The sequence below is a fragment of the Culex pipiens genome, chromosome 3, assembly GCF_016801865.2.
Source record: "Culex pipiens pallens isolate TS chromosome 3, TS_CPP_V2, whole genome shotgun sequence".
NCBI lineage: Eukaryota > Metazoa > Arthropoda > Insecta > Diptera > Culicidae > Culex > Culex pipiens.
The window spans coordinates 41,619,481-41,639,169 of NC_068939.1; the positions used below are offsets into that span (position 1 = coordinate 41,619,481).

At 39.1% G+C, this 19,689-nt stretch overlaps 2 protein-coding genes across 5 annotated transcripts in view; one reads left to right on the top strand and one right to left on the bottom strand.

Moving 5' to 3' along the window:
* Positions 1-19,689, bottom strand: part of LOC120412402 (uncharacterized) — a 446,365-nt gene that overhangs the window by 126,972 nt on the left and 299,704 nt on the right. The window lies entirely within an intron of this gene.
* LOC120412403 (phospholipid-transporting ATPase ABCA3-like) lies at positions 11,000-19,639 on the top strand. Its single transcript, XM_039572865.2, has 9 exons — positions 11,000-11,147; positions 14,114-14,422; positions 14,488-14,944; positions 15,009-15,387; positions 15,444-16,827; positions 16,888-16,970; positions 17,028-17,389; positions 17,444-19,323; positions 19,385-19,639. The coding sequence occupies exons 2-9, from the start codon at positions 14,199-14,201 to the stop codon at positions 19,563-19,565; spliced, it is 4,950 nt and encodes a 1,649-aa protein (XP_039428799.1). The 5' UTR covers positions 11,000-11,147; positions 14,114-14,198; the 3' UTR covers positions 19,566-19,639.

Genomic DNA, 19,689 nt, shown 5'->3' on the forward strand with positions numbered 1-19,689 from the left:
TTGGCTTCCTCCGATAACAGCCCAAACACTTTGCAGTTCATTAGACTTTCCACACTTTTGCTCGTTACGTTACGTTACGTTGAGGTTAGGGGGGTGCAAAAGTTTCCACCGGAAAGAGCTGGTTAAAACTAAACCAGAAACGAGCAAAGTTCTCCGCCAAGTATCATCCCCAAATCGATGGCTTCCTGTGGGTGGTTTGTTACACGAGAAGGAAACTCATCCGAAACGGGGGGGATCAACACTTTGTGCAACCTCTTTTTACCAAGTAAGTTTAGTTGAAGAGAAATTCGTCAAATTAATGTTAAATATGTGTATGTTTTCAATTATCTTTCATTTTCATCTCTAGGACCCCTTTACTCAATGTTAATTTAACCCTACCCCTAACGATCCAGTCAGCTGATAAAATTCAAGACTCTCACGCGGAGAGAACTCAACTTCAAGTAAACTCACTTTTAAAGTTACGGCAAACAGTAGAGTCCTCGTGCAAAGCGCGCGGTGGAAATCGATTTTCCACCTTATCCAGCCATAAGCTCGGCACCCACTAACTGTTCCGAGCAGGGAAATCGTGTTCGTACGAAGAGGAGTGTACTTCATCTCCGACGACTGAGCATAATCTTCATCTCCATCCTCGAGGATCGCTCGCCGGTCGTTGGAGTCTTTAAGAGGACGCACTCGAATAGCTGCTTCATAAATTCACTCGGATAAGACGGTACAGTGATGGGTTGATATTTTGAACGTTACTTGATTTAGATTTAAGAAATTTATTTTTATTTTTATGATTTTTTGAAAAATGAAAATGAGCCGAAAAGGATTTGTAAACAAAAAGTCTATCCTACTAATTTCTGATGAAAACTGACAAAAGTTCGAAAGGACATACGATTGAAAGTATGAAAATTAAACAAAATCCGAACTCAAACATAATAGGCATTACATTATTCAAAAATAATACATTGATCTTTATACTGGAATTTGGCTTTCTCTTGCAATTTTCTCTCACACTTTTGTCAAGAAGAATTCGAAAAACTAGGCTTTTGTTGTTTTTTATTTACATTTCGATCATTTATCAGAAAATTATAAATTTCTCAAACCACTTTGACAAGTTGAATGCGATCGATAGCAATGAATTAGTGCAAAGTCCAAGTAAGTAGGAATTGCGCAATAATCAGGATTCTTTATTTTTTCGACATTTTGTTAAGGGACCATCCATAAACCACGTGGACACCTTAGGAGGGGGGAGGGGGGAGGGGGGGGGGTTTTCATAGGCCACGCTCCATACATAAAAGATTTTATTTGTATGGAAATTGTCCACGTGGTTTGTGGGTGGACCCTTAATTCGACCTCTCGCCCCTTCGACCTTTTGGCCATTTGACTTTTTGTCCATTTGACCTTTAGTATGTTGGCCTTTGGTCCATTCAACCTTAAGTCTTATATATTTCGACCTTTTGTCCTACATTCTGAATGTTATCAAGTTTTTAAACTTTCAAGTAAATAGTTTTTTTCCACAAATATCTTCAATGTTCTTAAATCGTTGAAACCATTGTTTTTGATCTTTCAAATTTTGGGAGTTGCTTTTTTAATTAGGCCGTAGCAAATATTTTTCAAAAAGTCAAAAGGTCCCTCGGCTCTGGCCGTGGTCGAGGGTGAAATAACAAGCCATAGTTTCAACATTTGCATTTTAACACTAGTTCATTAATTTTCAAAAAATGTAAGATTTAACGTAAACAAAATTTTTGTTTTAGTTATCTGCATTTCAAGCATAAAATTTCCGAAAAAAATATTTTTTTTTCAATTTAAGAGCGAGTTTTTTACCAATGTGTAACAGGTCGTATCGAGGTGCTCCGATTTGGATGAAACTTTCAGCGTTTGTTTGTCTATACATGAGATGAACTCATGCCAAATATGAGCCCTCTACGACAAAGGAAAGTGGGGTAAAACGGGCTTTGAAGTTTAAGGTCCAAAAATAATGAAAAAATCTTAAAATTGCTCGCGTTTGTGTTAAACTTCATCAATTTCAACTCTCTAAGATGCATCCAAAGGTCGTTTGAAGCCCTTCAAAACGTGCTATAGACATCCAGGATTGGTTTGACTTTTTCTCATAGCTTTTACAAAATACTGTTAAAAATTGATTTTTTTTAAAACCTTAATAGTTAGGGAATTTCGTGGACTATAAGCCTACGGTATTAACTTTTTGGCCAATCGCAGTTTTTCTCATAGTTTTTCGATGTTTCTGTAACAAACATTTTACAACGTTAGTTTTTTGCCCTGTAGGCTTCCATAGCGGCTTTTTTTGACCTCAATTTTGTCATATTCGGAATCCTCGGACAATTTCACATAAGTTAAAAGTATTGGAGTTATAATTTTGATTTAAAAAATAATGAAATAAAACATTTTTGAAAAAAGAAAAAGATCTTATTTACCCTGTGATCAATACGTCAAATGCTCTATCAAGTAGGCGAAAACCTGTTTTACCCCTAATCCAACAAATTGTTAAAAAATATTTTAATTCATTCTAAATGGCAATTTTTTCAATCAAATTTACAACTCCAATACTTCCAACATACGTGAAATTGTCCGAGGATTCCGAATATGACAAAATTTATACCAAAAAGTGCCGTCTTCTTGGCCTACATGGCAAAAACTAACGTTGTAAAATGTTTATTATAGAAAATCAAAAAACTATGAGAAAAACCACGATTGGCCAAAAAGTTAATACCATAGGCTAATAGTCCATGAAATTACCTTTCTTTTGACCTATAGGAGTATGGGTGTTGGAGGCTGTTGCAAAAAGATATTAAGGTTTTAAAAAAATCAATTTTTGACAGTAATTTGCAAAAGCTAAGAGAAAAAGTTAAACCAATCCTGGATGTCTATGGCACATTTTGAAGTGCTTCAAAAGACCTTTCGAATGCATCTAAGAGAGTTGGAATTGATGTAGTTTTACGGAAATGCGAGCAATTTTAAGATTTTTAATGTTTTTTCGACCTCAAACTTCAAAGCCCGTTTTACCCCACTTTCCTTTGTCGTAGAGGGCTCATATTTGGCATGAGTTCATCTCATGTATAGACAAACAAACGCTGAAAATTTCATCCAAATCGGAGCACCTAGATACGACCTGTTACACATTGGTGAAAAACTCGCTCTTAAATCGTTTAAACCATTGTTGTTGAACTTTCAAATTTTGGGAGTTGCTTTTTAAATTAGGCCGTAGCAAATATTTTTCAAATTTTTTGTCCTTCGGCTCTGACCGGGGTCGAGGGTGGGGGAAGGGGCAAACAAAAATTAAAAAACATTAATATTTATTGAAATAGGTAACAATCCATAGTTTCAACATTTGCATGAAAAAAGTGTTTTAAATTGCATTTTAACACTAGTTCATTGATTTTCAAAAAATGTAAGATTTGACGAAAACAAAAAAAATAGCGAAACAAAACTTTTTAAGATAATAAAAATAGAAAATTTTCAAAAACTCTTAAGATTTTTTTAAATCAACTTAAATATGCTGAAATGATTCTAACCGCAGGAGAATGAATTTTAAATTGAATTCAGCTGATTGCACTTAAATTGCCATTGAAATTTTGAAGTTTTTTGAAAAAATATTTTTTTTTGTCTTTTGTTTTTTCGGGCCAATTTTGAAGGGGAGGGAGACAAAAACGTTAAATAAAATTTGTACCAGCCTTATCACATTTAAAATCAAACAAAAGTCATTTGGCTAAATATGCTGACCGATTTTGTGTCATCAAAAAGCTATGGCCGTTTTGAAACCAATAGGCACACTGGATATTTTTTTTATTTAACTCTTTGTCACTGAAAGTTTAATTCTTAAATACGTATGGCTGAATTTTTGAAATTGTTTGATGCGAAAAAACTTTTTTTCGAAAATATTTGGCACATATTAAATACTAAATAAATAAGGCAAGGGTTTAGTTTACTTTTTTTTTTTTGATTATGTGCACCATTTCAAGTTATCTGCATTTCAAGCATAAAATTTCCGAAAAAATATTATTTTTTTGAATTTAAATGTTTTGTGAATACATGCAAAAAATCTCAGATATTTTAAATTTTACTTGAAGAATATTATCTTTGATGTTTGACTTGCTTTGACCAAATTTAAAAAAAAACTTCAAATTTTAAATGAATTAAAAAGTTAATTTTTCAGTGTCATTTAATTAGGCCGAATTTTTCAACTGACAATATCTCAGAAACTATTGGTATGATTTCCATTGCTTAAAAATGGAAATTCTAGAAATTATTTCCCATATTTAGGTAAAATCATATTTATTTAATCAAGCCTAACATTTTTAGAGGACTGAAACACTTGTTTTGGACATTTTCAGATGTGAGGCTTGGTGTTTCACCGTCCTTAACTTTTTCAGTGAAAAAAAGAAAAACATTTTTTCTGTCTAACTTTTTTTTCAGAAAAGTTCTGGCTTTATTGATCAGTAGATACAGATCAATTTCAGCCTTAAAAATTCTATGGCAATTTGGCTTCTTTTGGCTTTATCAGCAAAACTACTTTGACTAACAAAAAAAAATATTAAAAGCTTTACTCTGAGAGACGACATTTGTTGAGTCAAGCCAGTCTTTTTGAAACTTTTCTTATCAAAATGCAAATAAATATAATAAAAATCCAACTGTAAGACAAATTGAAGTAATATTGATTTCCATTTTTTTTAAATGAAATAATTGAGGAACAGATTTTCAGAAGATTTGTGCAAAACCTGATAAAATCGAAACGTTCCTGTCACAGCCATGAGCAGACGGTGGAAAAACGAAACATTATTGCTGCTCAGAGTGTTTCTACTGCTGCTGCTGCTCTGTTATGTATGGTAGAACAAACATTGGTGTACAACAACTTTTTGAATACATTAATATGCGATTGTTATTAAATCAGTTGTTTATGCAGAATTATACAAGATATATTTAATGAGATGCTGCGCTCCCGCCAGATGATGCGACGAAGCCAGGGCGAAACGACCTTTATTCCGAGAGAAGGTATGAAAAATGGTTAATGTTGGGAGCTATAAAAAGCTTACCTGACATTGGAGAGTCTTGGCTGTGGCATTATTCAAAATATAATTTTGTATATAAATCACTTTGAGTATTGTTTGTAATTCATGTAAATTGAATTGAATCTTATCTGCCTTCCAAACGTTCTTGTTCTATTTCCTTTCTTATTTTGCATTGTAATTTAGTATTGACTCTCAGCTTTGCTTATTTACACAAAAATATGCCAAACCTTCATCAAATCACGTCAACCGCTAAACTTTACCCTATCGACCACCTTTGGGACCAATCCAATTTCAAAATATCCTGTTTCTGTTAATAATCCTCCCCCCTTTTCTCGCTAATCGGTGTCATCATTTATCATCGCGCCACTTTCTGCGCCCAAAAATGATAAATGACTTTAAAAATTCTTGTCCACGCGTCCACCGCCACAAGTTTCGCAGGGGGAGGCAAAATTCAAAGCGCAGCGATTTTCCACGGCGGACGTGTTTTCTGCCAAATTTGCTTAACGCTGTACGGAAAATGAAAGGTACCGAAGGAAGCAAAGTTTTCCGGACCTCTCGGTTTAATCGTTTATTTTTTTTCGCCGGTCACCCAAAACCGGCATGATAAATTTCGTAAATTAAATTAAATTCGGAAAACTCGCTCAGTGGTAATTTTCTCCCCCTCCACACTGCGTTTTGCGTTGGGCACTTTTGTGTGATTGTGCGTCGCTAATAAAATTAGAAATGATCCTCTTTAGAAAGGGAGAAAGTTTTCCTCGAAGGAAGGCTGATTTGGCAAAGTATTCAATCAACGCCCATGGACTAATGAAGGTTTAGTGGGGAGTTTGTGGTTTCAGTTAACCCTCTACAACCCAACCCCGCCTTTAGACGGGCTTCGATTTAAAAAAATCGACAAAAATCAAATTTCCAACCAATTTTTGATCTTTAAAAAGCATTGGAAAGAAGAACTTTTAAAATTTTAGAAAATTTATGGGTTGGAAGTTTTACTTGTTTTATGTGACTTTGCAAATGTTTTTAAAATTGTAATTTTTGTAGGGGTCAACTTTGGCTGTGTTTTTTACTAACATTTCCTGTATTTTAAGTAAAAAGAAGTATGCAGTAATTTTTCTAGTGTCCCAGACTATGCCTCTACGCATTTATTTACAATTTAAATGATAATGGTGCCATTTTATAGCAGAAAATGTGAAAAACAAGCAAAAATTGAAAAAGTGGCTATAAAAACATGAAAAAATTAGATAGGCAAAATGTAATGATAGAATGAGGTGGTAGAATATGCCAAATACTACCAAAAACAAACATAAACTAAACAAGATAAATGCAAATTAAAATACTAAAAATGAAACAAGAAACACATAAAACAAGCGAAGTAAAGTTTTTCGTAGAATAAACGTTGCTCAAAATGACCTCTTGAACCAGGGAAAAATGAAAAAATCGAAAAAAAAATTTGATCAGTAGAGGGTTAAACAAGAAAAGAAATAATAATTTTGAAAACTTGTTACAAATATAGCAGATTATTTTTTTAATAATTCTTTTTGTATCTCGCAATGCTATGACCAAGTTTTGACCCAGGAATTTTTTTTTTAATATAAAACATAAAATAATTAAATAACTTGTTCGCTCTTCAGCATGGCTTTGCCGTTCTCTATTGCAAGATTCCTTCGCGAAACTAGGTGTCCGGAGGCTAACCTCTTTTTACGCCTAAGCTTCCATTCACCCCGGGATTCGAACTGACGACCTTTGGATTGTGAGTCCAATAACCTATCAGCGACTCTACCGAGGCAAGATTTTTTTTTCCATCGAGACGACTCCTTCACCTACTATCCAACGATTCCTCGTCAAACCAGCAGGGTCAAGATCAAAAGTGCTCCAATTTGGCCTAAATTTGGCATTGAAGTTCCAGGTCTAAAATTATTACATAAGTATTTTTCGTTTCCCGATTAAGGTGTCATATTTGAGCCAAATTTTAAGAAGTAAAGCTTTATTTTACAATTTTAAAATAATTCTATAGGTATTTTCAGATTTTTTTTTACAAAATCTTTCTTTTCAAAAATATCTTTTTCAATTCAATTCATTTTATTTACCGAAATAACAATTTTACAACTTGTGTGAATGGCTGGTTCATAGAGATTTGGTGTTCCTTGCAACTTTTTCCTTTCCATTAAACGCTTGGTAACAGAAGGTTTTTCAAATGCAATTAAACAAAAACTAGGGAAAATTTGGCCAACAACCTTAGTGAGATCGAAACATCAAAAATATATCTTTGGGATTATTTTTTCACCTTTACAATATTTTTGGGCATGTCAGCTCATGCAACTTTTCCAGGCACCTAAAATTTGTATCTCGTAATCTACGCCTTATACGACCAATTTTATCAAAAGCATCAGAGCAAACACTCTGAAATCCTTTTTAGAAGCAATTCAGGGTAGAGTTTTGGAGAAAAGTGATGTTTGAAGCACTTCGACAGCTCTTCAAAATCTAACATTTACGTGTTTGAAAAAAAATATGCCGATTGCAACCGAAAAGTGACTGTTTTTGAACTCCAACTTCAGTTGGTCGTCGTTGATCATGGCCGTTCATCGTCACCCGCGACAGACACGGACGACAAAACAAAGAGAAAAGCAATAAGTAACTTTTTCAAAACTTTTTTTCGTGTAATCGCGATAACTGGAATTGTTTATAAGCAAACTCCTTATGTTTATAATTATGTTTATCAAAATTTTTGTAATTGTCTTCTCTACATTGTTTGAACATTGTTGCACTCTGAAAAATAACCCTGCAAAGCTAAAATGAGAAATTTTAAAATGAAAAAAAAAATTCTAGATGAAAAAATTACCCTTCTGGGTGTATGTAGATTTGAAAAGTACATTAATTTTCCCTTAAAATGACATGTCCAAATTTTTTTTTACAGTTGAGTAACGGAAAATAGCAGAGTATTTAAAACTTATTTGGTGCTTTTTTCGATGAAAAATACGTTTTTACCTTTCTTACTAAAGAAAGGTATAGGTTTTACTTTAAGCCAGGACGTCATTTCCATCTTCGTAAATATGTCGATTCAGCATGAATTTTAATCGGAAAAATCGATAAAAAATCACACTGCATCGATTTTCGACGCTCTATCGATTCACCTTGACAGAACTCGTCTATCTCCAATCCTCGAATTTTGAGAAAATAAATTCCGTGAAGGTCGAGTGATGTTCGTATGTGGTAAAATTTTGCATAATTTTGTGTCGCGCCGTTCTCAGCTCCCATATATCAGATTTCGATTCTTCTAAATGCAGATGAAAGCTAGTGTGCTGAACCTGGGCGAGCTGCCGCGCAAATTTCGAAATATCCATCTGTTTTCGGATGCGGCCAGACTTTTCAACAAAATACTCAGTTTTCAAATGAAAATATGATCAAATACAACCTTCCAAATTTTCATCCAGATTCATAATATGGTTCTGGAGTTAGAGCCGTTTGATTGACCTACCATAAGAAAAAAAAAATCCCTAAAAAAAGGTAAAAGCCCACCTGGTGACCTTCGCCAACATTTTTCATTTCTGATTTTATTCGAAATTTCTTGCTACATTCATAGTACAGACCATGAGTGAGCATCTGAAACAAATTCGACATCGATCGGCAATCCCGATCAATTTTTAGAACGATTTACTTTTTGCCTTTCTTACTAAAGGAAGGTATAGGTTTTACTTTAAGGCAGGACGTCATTTCCATCTTCGTAAATATGTCGATTCAGCATGAATTTTAATCGGAAAAATCGTCAAAAAAAAAAAAAAAAAACACACTGCATCGATTTTTGACGCTTCGTCGACAAGTTGTCAAGTTGAGCTTCGAATGCTGGCGCGAGAATGCTGGCGCATATATTTTGTGGCTCGACTTATACTCGTTTTGTAGTAGCTTGTCTACCGATGTTTCCTACAACATGTATGATATCGTAGATTTTCGGTTTCTTTTGTTCTGTCCTTTTTAGCATAACTGTCCAATGTTTATGCAAAAACTTTTGTGACATAGGACATTCATCCGGCTACAATCATTTTGTTTCCCGTGCGCTCCTAAAATCGCCTAAATGTAGACTTCATTTTTTCGTGATTTCGTAAGTTTATTTAACAGTTCATTGGATTCCAATAGGAGCTTTCTAAGCTTTTCATCGTTTATATCGTTTTCAAAGTGTTCAATGCTGGCGACTCCAATGGCTTTCTTCCTAAGGTTCTCGCGATTGAGTGTGTAGTGGTGCGGTTGTTAAAAATAGCTATCTCTGACTCTGTCACTTTCGTAGAAGCTGAATGGCTAGCTTCCCTGCACCGTGCGGCACACGCGGTTCACTTGTACCTCGGTTTTGCTTGTCTTGGTGCGCTGGTACGATGAACCAAAACACCAACACAGTCACACAAAAGGGCTCGTACCGAAACTAGAAAACCAAAACCGCGGTGTGCGTTGTTGGGAAGCTTGCTATGATCGCGTTTGTCATAAACGCTTGTTTGATTAGAAACGTACAAACATATTGTACGATTAAAAATATTCTTTTGGTGAAAATTGCGTTTTTTATTTCTTTTGGAAATCATATCATTCATAATACTCATAATATCATCATAATACTTTGCTTTCATCATAAGACTTTCTTTTGTGCTGACGTTATAAATAAACAAAGTCGATGTTATTAATTGAAAGAAGTTCTACCATTGTTATATTCTTTAGTAAGAAAGGCTCTTTCTCACCCCAGGTGGGATTAAATCGGGTTTTTTCGGAATTTTGAGTACGCCATCAAATCGGGCGTCTAATTTTACATAAAAGTCCCATTGACACCAAATTTCTTTCTCATCACCGTTTCAGGCTGCAAATTATTGAAAACACCTCTTTTTCACATGTTCAAAAATGAAAGGGGTTGTACCGCCCATCCGTTACCCTTTAGGACAAAGTTTCAGGGCAACTTTTTCCGATTTCGTGTGCGCTGGTACAGAATTACACTTAGATATTTGAAAACTACTGATTGCAAAACAACTGGAATGGTTTAAATTGATTTTATAAAAAAAACTTGTAAAACAGTTTCGTCGATCAGAATATGCCAAAGCTCTGCCTATATCTTTCCAGCAACTGACAATGAAAGTCTATCCCGAGGGATGACTTAGTACATGCATTGAACGAAAATTAATCCCCATCCGTCTCGCACTATAGCAGTACCAGGGAAAACGCTCAAGTTGTTTACATTTAGCCGACGCAGCCAACCGGGCTAGTGGTGTTGGAGTTGGGAAGCCCTTGCGGAATCCCACGTACGATGGTCGTGCCAGGTATTTACTATTTATCGAAGAAGAAAAGCTTCTCTTCCGTACAAAACAAAAAGCACAATAGCGTTTCCTTGCTGGAAGGTTGGAATCCGGTCGGAGTAATGTGCTCTGTGCTCACCACTAACCGAATGGTTCCAGCAGGCCGGCCCTTCAGCCAGGTGTTTACCGATGAGAGGACGAACAACGAGTGCATCGCTCCAGTTATCATCGCAACTTATTCAAGGATGAATGCAGGAACGTAAAAGCTTCCAGGAATTTATCGTCTTCTTAGATGTTATGATTGAGGGATAAAATTCTGAGGATAATGCAGATGTTGAGGATTAAGGTCAATTTCATTTATGATCATGGATTAAATCAAAGAGTAAATCCGCATTTTTCTACACCTTAACTTTGAACTACCAATGGAATGAATATTATTACACCCGACTAATCCCAAGTAGCTATAGCGAACAATCTGGAACTCAACTGAAAGCCAACCGACCAAACAATTCGGGAAAGCTTTTTATCGGCCCGTTATCAGCTCGATAACGCCACGGTTTGTGCGTCGTCGCCGTTTGATTGCGAATCGGCCATTCATTGATAGCAGCTTAGTTGCAGCCAATGGTGGGCCAGCACCAACCGCGTCTCGTATAATAAAACGTGACGAATCTAAATCTTATCACCTGCTGATAAGCGACTCTTTTTTGCCAATTGTTTCACACCCTCGTGGATGGCCCGCCAATATAGGTACCAATTTCCGGGCAAGGCATTCCAGTGCGTTGCGAACGGTCGCCGGGAGTTGAGTTTGTTGCGAGGAAAAGCCTTCGGAAACCTGTTGGATTAGAACGAGTGGTGGAGTGTAGTGGATTTTGGAAGCGGGGTAGGTTGGGGGAGAGTCGTGAATGAGATGTGATTCATCTGTTTGCAAAGTGACGCTGGGAGTTTGCGGTGTGATTCAGACCATAACAATTTGCAAGGTCGTGGTGCTACGATTTTTTGAAGATAAAGCATTAAAAGAAACCATACTAATGATCAATTTGCCGTGATAAATTTATTTTGCTCACTTTAAGTTAAAATTTGTGAGAAAAACAGTGACTATCAAGGTCACTCCGGTTTGCAAAATAATTTTGTAAAACTTTGAAACAAGTACATGGAAATTGTTTGGCCAAGCCAAGTACCTGTTTGAAAAAAAAAGAAAAAAATGAAAAAAGTCTGACCGATTAAATAAAATTTGAAAAATAAATTGTAATCCGATCAATGTCACGCAATGGTACTCATACCTTTAAATAGAGTTGTCATCTCTTCAAAATTAATGGCTTATCACAAAGGTCTTTCTATTACTCATCCAACGATGGGTCATTTGATGGATTTTTTTTTTTTTTATTATTATTATTATAGAGACTTTACACCAGGGGTGACCAAAGTATGGCCCGCGGGCCAAACGTGGCCCGCGAGGTGATATGTTGTGGCCCGCGGACCCATTTTGAATGATCATGTAAAATGGCCCGTTGACCCCTTGTTAAGTGATTTTATACTTTTTCAAAATTAAGCATTATTTTTAACTTTTATATGCTAATCTTTTTCATTTTTTGTTAGTAAAAAAACCCTATGATTTATCAATATTTTGATCCCTACTTTAGGATACAAATAATTTGTTCAAAAAATGTTATAATCAAAACAATTTCACATGTTTCAATGTATGTAATATTTCCACTACGGAATTAAAATTTTTGGACAGCGATCTCGGCGAGTTGTTGGGTTTGCATTAAAAAAAATGTGAGTGAAACTAGTAAATATCGTCAAAACTTTAATCAAACTTTTTTGGAATTATTTACAAGTTTTAGTTTGAATTTTCGATGATTATTATTTTTTTAAAATAATGATTGCAGTTCAACTATGCGTAAGCTTAAAACATTTTCTAAATTTATTTTTTTCATTGAAATGTTGAAATTCTGGCTCTCATCAATTTTTGATTAGCCACACATAACTTATAGATAAAATTACGCCTTTAGAAGAATTGTTCATTATGTAATGTCACCATATTCGGAATAACACGTACATTCAGCTAAAAACTTTTTTTTAAATACCTGAAACAATAAAATCAACATACCGATAGAAAACCGTTATGTTGTGGTTTCTGTTATTTTGAATTGTCTGTTTTTTTTTTAAATAACAGATATTAAATCTTTTAAATTAAAATAACGTAGTTTTTTAATAACCTTTTTTCGTAAATTTGGCCCGCAAGCTCATTTGAGCTTCAAATTTGGCCCGGCATCCAAAAACTTTGAGCATCCCTGCTTTACACCATTGTGCATTCATCTCTTCAAGGTGGATAGTGAAAGAGGAAAGATTACAGAGTTTAAAATCACTTCAATAATTATTACCATGCCTTTTTTCTAACGATTTCTGTCTATGTTTCAAATATTTAGCGGAATATTTAAAGAGTGAATTATCAAGTTCTTCAAGTTTATCTTCGTCCTCTTCTTCCAGGGATTTAGAAGTTATCTCACAACACTTTTTCTTATAATATTTTGCTTTTATGACATCTTCATCTTCTTCATCTGTTTCTTCTGCAGCCATCTCTCTTCGTTTTTTTGTTAGTTCGTCTTCCGCGTCCAAATATGCCTGTAAGCGCTTTCGGCGGCGGGTGTGCTTAGAAAGCACGGTCTCAAATCCATCGTTGTCTTCTTCGTCAATTTCACTTGTTTCCATTGCATTTTGTTCTGGTTTACTGTTGTTGCTTTTACTGCTGCTGCTGCTTGGTTCGGGTTCAATCGGTTGTGTACTGCTTTTTTGGTTCACCTTTTTTCTCGAATCCGCACATTTTTTGTTCTTTGCTTTGAGTTTGCAAAGCGATTTTTTGCCTATAATCGTCACTGCTGCAGCAGCATTGTTTATAGTGATTGATTTCGGCGTTGACTGTTTCAGCAACATCCGCAGGGTCCGAACTCCATTTGGGATCCCTGGGAAGAAGTTAATCCAGCGGTCGTTGGTGATGGTCAAAACTTCGCCGTATTTACTCATCACTTTGACTACGTCATCATTGCTTATGCCTAGAGGTAGGTCAAGCACACGAACTTCCGTAGCGTTGTTGTCCAGGTAAATCGGGATTTTGCAACCCTGATATACCAGAGGTTTGTCGATGATGGACGAGGCCATTGCTGAGTCGGCGAACTGCAACACGGCTATTTTTCTTCTATTGCATAATTGCAATGCTCGCAAGTTTTCTTGGTTTACTTGAAGGTCTGCGAGAAATTTTTTTACAAGCTTTGGGCTTGGTTGGTTTTGGAGTTGACAAAAATCCAGAACCACACTGTTTTTGTCTACGGTGCACATTTTAAAAAAAGCGGCGACGCGCACACAAACTGCGGACTGGCGTTGAGAATGCGACTTGTAAGGTCGGCGGTTACTTTGCAACTGATTTGATGGATTTGGGCATCATTTCAAAAAGAATTCTGATGTATACAGGTGTTTTTTTCTTATATATGAAATGAAAGTTTTTTTTTTAATTAAATTTAACAAAAAATTTAAAGCAATATTATTTTTTAGTTCCACAAATACATACAAATAATAAGAAGAAAATAACGAAAAACCGATTTTTGGAAAATCGCAACTACAGATAATTTGAGGGTACACAAGCAAAAGTTTTGAATAGTTACTGCAACTGTAGCTTTTCTGTGGTTTACAAAACTAATTGTTTAGTACAAAGCGTTATTTTTGCGGTGTGATACTATGCACATAATATAATTCCATAAATTATAACAATTTCATAAAAACTCTCAAGTGGTTTTTCCAAGTACGTAATCCCACAATGAACTAATTTCTCACTCTTATCACACTCATCAGCACACGTTGCATCGACGCCGCAGTCTGCGACGAAACTCTGAAGAGCTTCGCTCGTGAGGACTTGTTCCACAAAAAAAAAAAAAAAATGACGGCCTTCACCACCGTCACCACGTCCAACTGGGACAAGTTCGTGCTGCTGCTGTGGAAGAACTGGATCATCCAGAAGCGCCACTACATCCAGACCTTCTTCGAAATCGTCGTTCCGGTGCTATGCTGCTCGATTCTGCTGCTGCTGCGGGGGCTCGTCGATCCGGGCTTCGTGGAAAAGAGCACCGTATTCAACCCGCTTTCGACGGATCTTCCAGCGGGGTATGTTTGGAGCGTGTTTTGTGGGGTTATCGAAAGAAATTAACGAGGTTTTCCCCCCCAAATAGTGCTAGAATTCCAGCGGATGTATTACGCGAGGTGGCCTTCTCTCCTCAGAATCCTCTGCTGGAGAGGATCGTCGGTAGAGCGGCTGAATCGTTGAACGTAACGTACAGGGGTATGCCGAATGCTCGATCTCTCGAATCATCTCTGATGGATAACGACACGCTGGTTGGCGTGGAGTTTGATGACTCTCTAGCGTCCGCGGCAACGCTTCCGGAGAAGCTGACCTTCGCGTTGAGATTTCCTGGAGAGCTCCGGACCAGTTTCAGTAACGTCTTTCCTAACTGGGAGACGCGACTACTGATGGTTCCGTTTTCACCACAGCTACGTTTTCCATACACTGATGCTGGAGGATATCCGGAATACTATAACGAAGACTTTCTGAATGTTCAAACTGCGATATCAAAGTCAATCATCGTGGAGTTCAATGCGAATGTGGAGCTGCCAGAGGTTTACATAAATGTGAGTAATCATGTTTTTCAAAGAAGAATGAACCAACTATCTAATTAGTTGTCCTACACTTCAGCGCTACCCCTACCCACCGTACTACGATGATCCGATACTGCAAGCGATGGAGCAGCTTCTGTCGCTGATCATCCTGCTCTCGTTCTTCTATCCGTGCGTCGTGATGGTCAAGCACATCACCATGGAGAAGGAAAAGCAGCTGAAGGAAGCGATGAAGATCATGGGGCTACCAAATTGGTTGCACTGGAGTGCTTGGTTCGTGAAGAACATCCTCCTGCTGATCATTTCCATTTCCCTGATAACGATTTTGATCTGCGTAACGCTTAATGATTACTCCATACTGGAGCATTCAGACTGGACTGCCGTGTGGTTCTTCCTGTTCGTCTACTCGATCACCACGGTTTGCTTCTGCTTCATGATGAGCGTGTTCTTCAATAAAGGTGAAATCTCGGTGATTCCTCAAACTTTAAAACACTACAACAATCCTCCGTTTCAGCCAACATCGCCTCGGGAATCGCCGGACTCATGTGGTTCGTGTTTGTCATGCCGTTCAACGTGACATCGCAAAGCTACGACTCGATGACTACGAGCACTAAGCTCGGTCTCAGCTTGTTCTCCAACTCGGCCATGTCCTTCGGCATCCTCAGCACTATCCGTATGGAGGCGAATCAGCAGGGCCTTCGGTGGGAGAGCTTGTTCACCCCGGCTACCGTCGACGACGGATTGAGCGTGGGGTTGGTGATCGTGATGTTGCTCGTTGATGCCGTGATCTACCTGGCGATCGCGATGTACGTCGAGCAGGTGCGACCTGGGGAGTTTGGTGTGGCGAAGCCGTGGTATTTTTTGTTCCAGAAGGAATTCTGGATCAAGAAGCAAGTGAGCACGAGTGACGGTGACCGTAATGGGGTAGATAACCAAAGTTCCAAGTTCTTTGAAGCCGAACCGACGTCAAGTAAGGCTGGAATTCAGATCAAAAACTTGCGGAAGGTCTTCAATGGCAACAAAGTGGCCGTTCAGGGGTTGAATCTCAAAATGTATGAGGATCAGATAACGGTACTGCTGGGACACAACGGTGCCGGTAAGACTACGACCATGTCTATGTTGACCGGCATGTTTTCGCCGTCCTCCGGAACGGCTTACCTCAACGGATACGACATCCGGAACAACATTGAAGGTGTCCGACAATCACTTGGGCTATGTCCGCAGCACAACGTGCTGTTCGATGAAATCACTGTTTCGGAACATCTACGATTCTTCGCAAGACTGAAAGGAGTCCCAAAGGCGCATCTCAACGAAGAAGTCGAGAAATACATCGCAATGCTGGAGCTACCGGACAAGCGCGACGCGCAATCACAGACACTGTCCGGTGGTATGAAGCGGAAGTTAGCGGTAGGAGTCGCTCTTTGCGGTGGTTCAAAGGTCGTCCTGCTCGATGAACCAACCTCGGGAATGGATCCCTCAGCACGCAGAGCTCTCTGGGATCTTCTGCAGAAGGAAAAGAAAGATCGAACGCTGCTACTGTCGACGCACTTTATGGACGAAGCTGATGTCCTCGGAGATCGCATCGCGATCATGGCCGACGGAGTGCTGAAAACAGTGGGATCGCCGTTCTTTTTGAAGAAAACCTTTGGCGTCGGCTATCGATTGATATGCGTGAAGGGATCGCGCTGTGACAAGCAACTACTATTGGACATTCTTCGGAAGTACATCCCGGATGTGCGGATTGATACGGACATTGGCTCTGAGCTTTCGTTTGTGCTGAAAGAAGACTACATCAAGCTGTTTCAACGGATGTTGGAAGAACTGGAAACGAGGATGGGAGAGTGCGGCATCACCAGCTACGGAATCTCATTGACCACAATGGAGGAAGTTTTTCTAAAGTGAATTACTCTTAGATTCTTGGTAGACGGAAAAAAAGTAACACTTATTTTTTTTTGCAGAGCTGGCAGTGACAGTTTCCACGAAATTGAAGAATCCAACGAATTATCTAATGGAACCGCTATTGACACTACTGACCAAAGCTGTAAGTTAAAAAAATAACTATTTAAAGAACTCGTTCTTGATCCCAACTACTTCACAGACTCACTCAACAATCTGCACCTTCTAACCGGACGCGAGTTACTGCTGAGCCAAGTTAAGGGTCAAATCTTGAAAAAGTTCCTGTCCAGTTTGCGAGCCTGGATTTTGCTCATAATTCAGAACGTGATCCCGATTTTCTTTGTTGTCATGACATTTGTAATCGTTCGAAGCATATCTCGGGATCAAGACTTGCCACCGTTGACCATGTCACTGGAGCCGTACAAGGAAACCGTGACCGTTGTGGGAGGAACTCCGGCCACGTCCAGCAGAGTCCAAGCGTTCGAGAAATTGTTTGAGAAGATTAGCGGCGATCATCGATTGGACGTGATTACCACGGACATGAATGACTACATTTTGAAGCGAGTAAGTTAATATGCAGGTCATTTCAAGATTCGTCAGTAATCAATTTATTTTCAGTCCGTGGAATCAATTTCCGAGGTGAATGCCCGCTACATGGTGGGCGCTTCGTTCCATACCGAGAACTACACGGCGTGGTTCAACAACAAGGGCTACCACACGGCTCCTTTGGCGCTTTCCCTCTTATACAGCGCAGTCCTAGCTTCGGAATGTCCGACCTGTGAGCTGACCGTTGTCAATAAACCTTTACCGTACCAACTCGCTACTCAGCTTGAAACAGTCAACACTGGAATCAACGCTGGATTCCAGCTTGCGTTCAACTCTGGTTTTGCCATGGCATTCATCTGTGCTCTGTACGTACTGTTCTACATCAAGGAACGCACTTCGCGGTCCAAGTTACTCCAGTATGTCAGCGGAACCAATATTACCCTATACTGGGTGGTAGCCTTCATCTGGGATTACATCACGTTCATGTTTACATGCTTGATCTACATCGCTGTACTGGCAGCATTCCAAGAAGAGGGATGGTCTTCTGCATCAGAGCTCGGCAGAGTCTTCCTGTTGTTGATGATGTTCGGGGTGGGATTCCTTCCGGTCACCTATCTATTCTCGTTCGTGTTCAAAACCCCAGCTACCGGGTTCGTCGTGTTGATGCTGTTCAACATCGCCACCGGAGCGATCCTCTTCACGACGGTCGTACTACTCAAGTTTCCTGGAATCAATCTGCAGGATGTTGGAAATGCCCTCGAGTGGATATTCTTATTCTTCCCGAACTTTGTTCTCACGCACGGACTGAACAACATGAATCAGATCGTCACACTGCAGTCCAACTGCCAGAAGGTGTGCGATCTGCGGGAAAACTGTACGATAAATATCGTTTGCAGCTTTGAAAAACAGTGCTGCGACATACCGGAAGTGTTCTCGTTCGATGAGTTGGGAATCAATAGAAACTTACTGTTCTTGGCCCTAGTAGGAATAGTTTCATTCAGTACAGTTTTAGCGATTGAGTATCGAGTGCTTGGCAAGGTGATGCATCGGTTTATGCGCAATAGACAGCAACCTTGGACGCCAGCACCTGTGGACGAAGATTCGGATGTTGTTGAGGAGAAGAAACGAGTCCGTAGTATGCCGCAGACTGATGTCAACAACTACAATCTGGTAATGCGTGACCTGACCAAGTACTACAAGAACTTCCTGGCGGTGAACAACCTGTCGGTAGCAATCGATCGGTACGAATGCTTTGGATTGTTGGGACTCAACGGAGCTGGCAAGACGACGACCTTCAAGATGATGACCGGTGACGAAAGTATCTCTTCTGGGGAAGCTTGGGTCGAAGGAATTAGCTTGCAGTCCTCCATGGATACTGTTTACCAGAGAATCGGATACTGCCCACAGTTTGACGCTCTGCTTGGGAAACTCACCGGCAGGGAAACGCTCAAGATCTACGCACTTCTACGAGGAGTTCGCGAAAGAGACATCCAGAATGTCTCACTAACGTTGGCAGAAGACTTGAACTTTATGAAGCATCTCGACAAGAAGACCAAAGAATACAGCGGCGGAAACAAGCGCAAGCTCAGTACGGCACTCGCCCTCATGGGCAATCCCTCGGTTGTCTACCTTGACGAACCGACCACTGGAATGGATCCGGGTGCGAAGCGACAGTTCTGGAACATGATCTGCAAGGTTCGAAGCTCGGGCAAATCTATCGTCCTGACCTCGCACAGCATGGAGGAGTGTGAGGCGCTGTGTACCCGGTTGGCGATCATGGTCAACGGCGAGTTCAAGTGTCTCGGATCGACGCAACACTTGAAGAACAAGTTCTCCAAGGGATTCCTGCTGACGATTAAGGTGAAGAAGGTCGACGAGCAGCAAGCGCAGCAGATTAGACTGGAAGCGGTGAAGTCGTTCGTGGATGGTAACTTCCCGGGAGCGGTGCTAAAGTATGCTATTTTTGTACTCATCACATTCCGAGTGTTTTAAAAGTTTTTGTTTTGCTTTTAGGGAAGAGTACGTGGACTCGTTGAGCTTCCATGTGCCCCAAACGGATCTCAAGTGGTCCGCCATGTTCGGGCTGATGGAGTCACACAAGGAGCAGCTCAACATTGAGGACTACTCGCTTGGACAGACTACGCTGGAGCAGGTGTTCCTGTTCTTTACCAAGTATCAGCGAATAGTGGATTAAGGTGATCGTGTAATTGTAGAGTTGGAAGTATTTTTTTTAATTGATGGGCCATTAAAAAAGTTGAACAATGTGAACGTAAATTTTAATTATTCTTCATATCACAGCAAAGGTATTTTCCCCTCAT

What these genes read in the sequence shown, in the direction of transcription:
- LOC120412403 (XM_039572865.2), top strand. Translation starts at nt 14,199, where the DNA reads ATGACGGCCTTCACCACCGTCACCACGTCCAACTGGGACAAGTTCGTG. An exon ending in ATGGAGGAAGTTTTTCTAAA is followed by an intron (nt 16,828 to 16,887) that starts GTGAATTACTCT and finishes TTTTTTTTGCAG; the next exon opens with AGCTGGCAGTGACAGTTTCC. An exon ending in TTCCCGGGAGCGGTGCTAAA is followed by an intron (nt 19,324 to 19,384) that starts GTATGCTATTTT and finishes TTTTGCTTTTAG; the next exon opens with GGAAGAGTACGTGGACTCGT.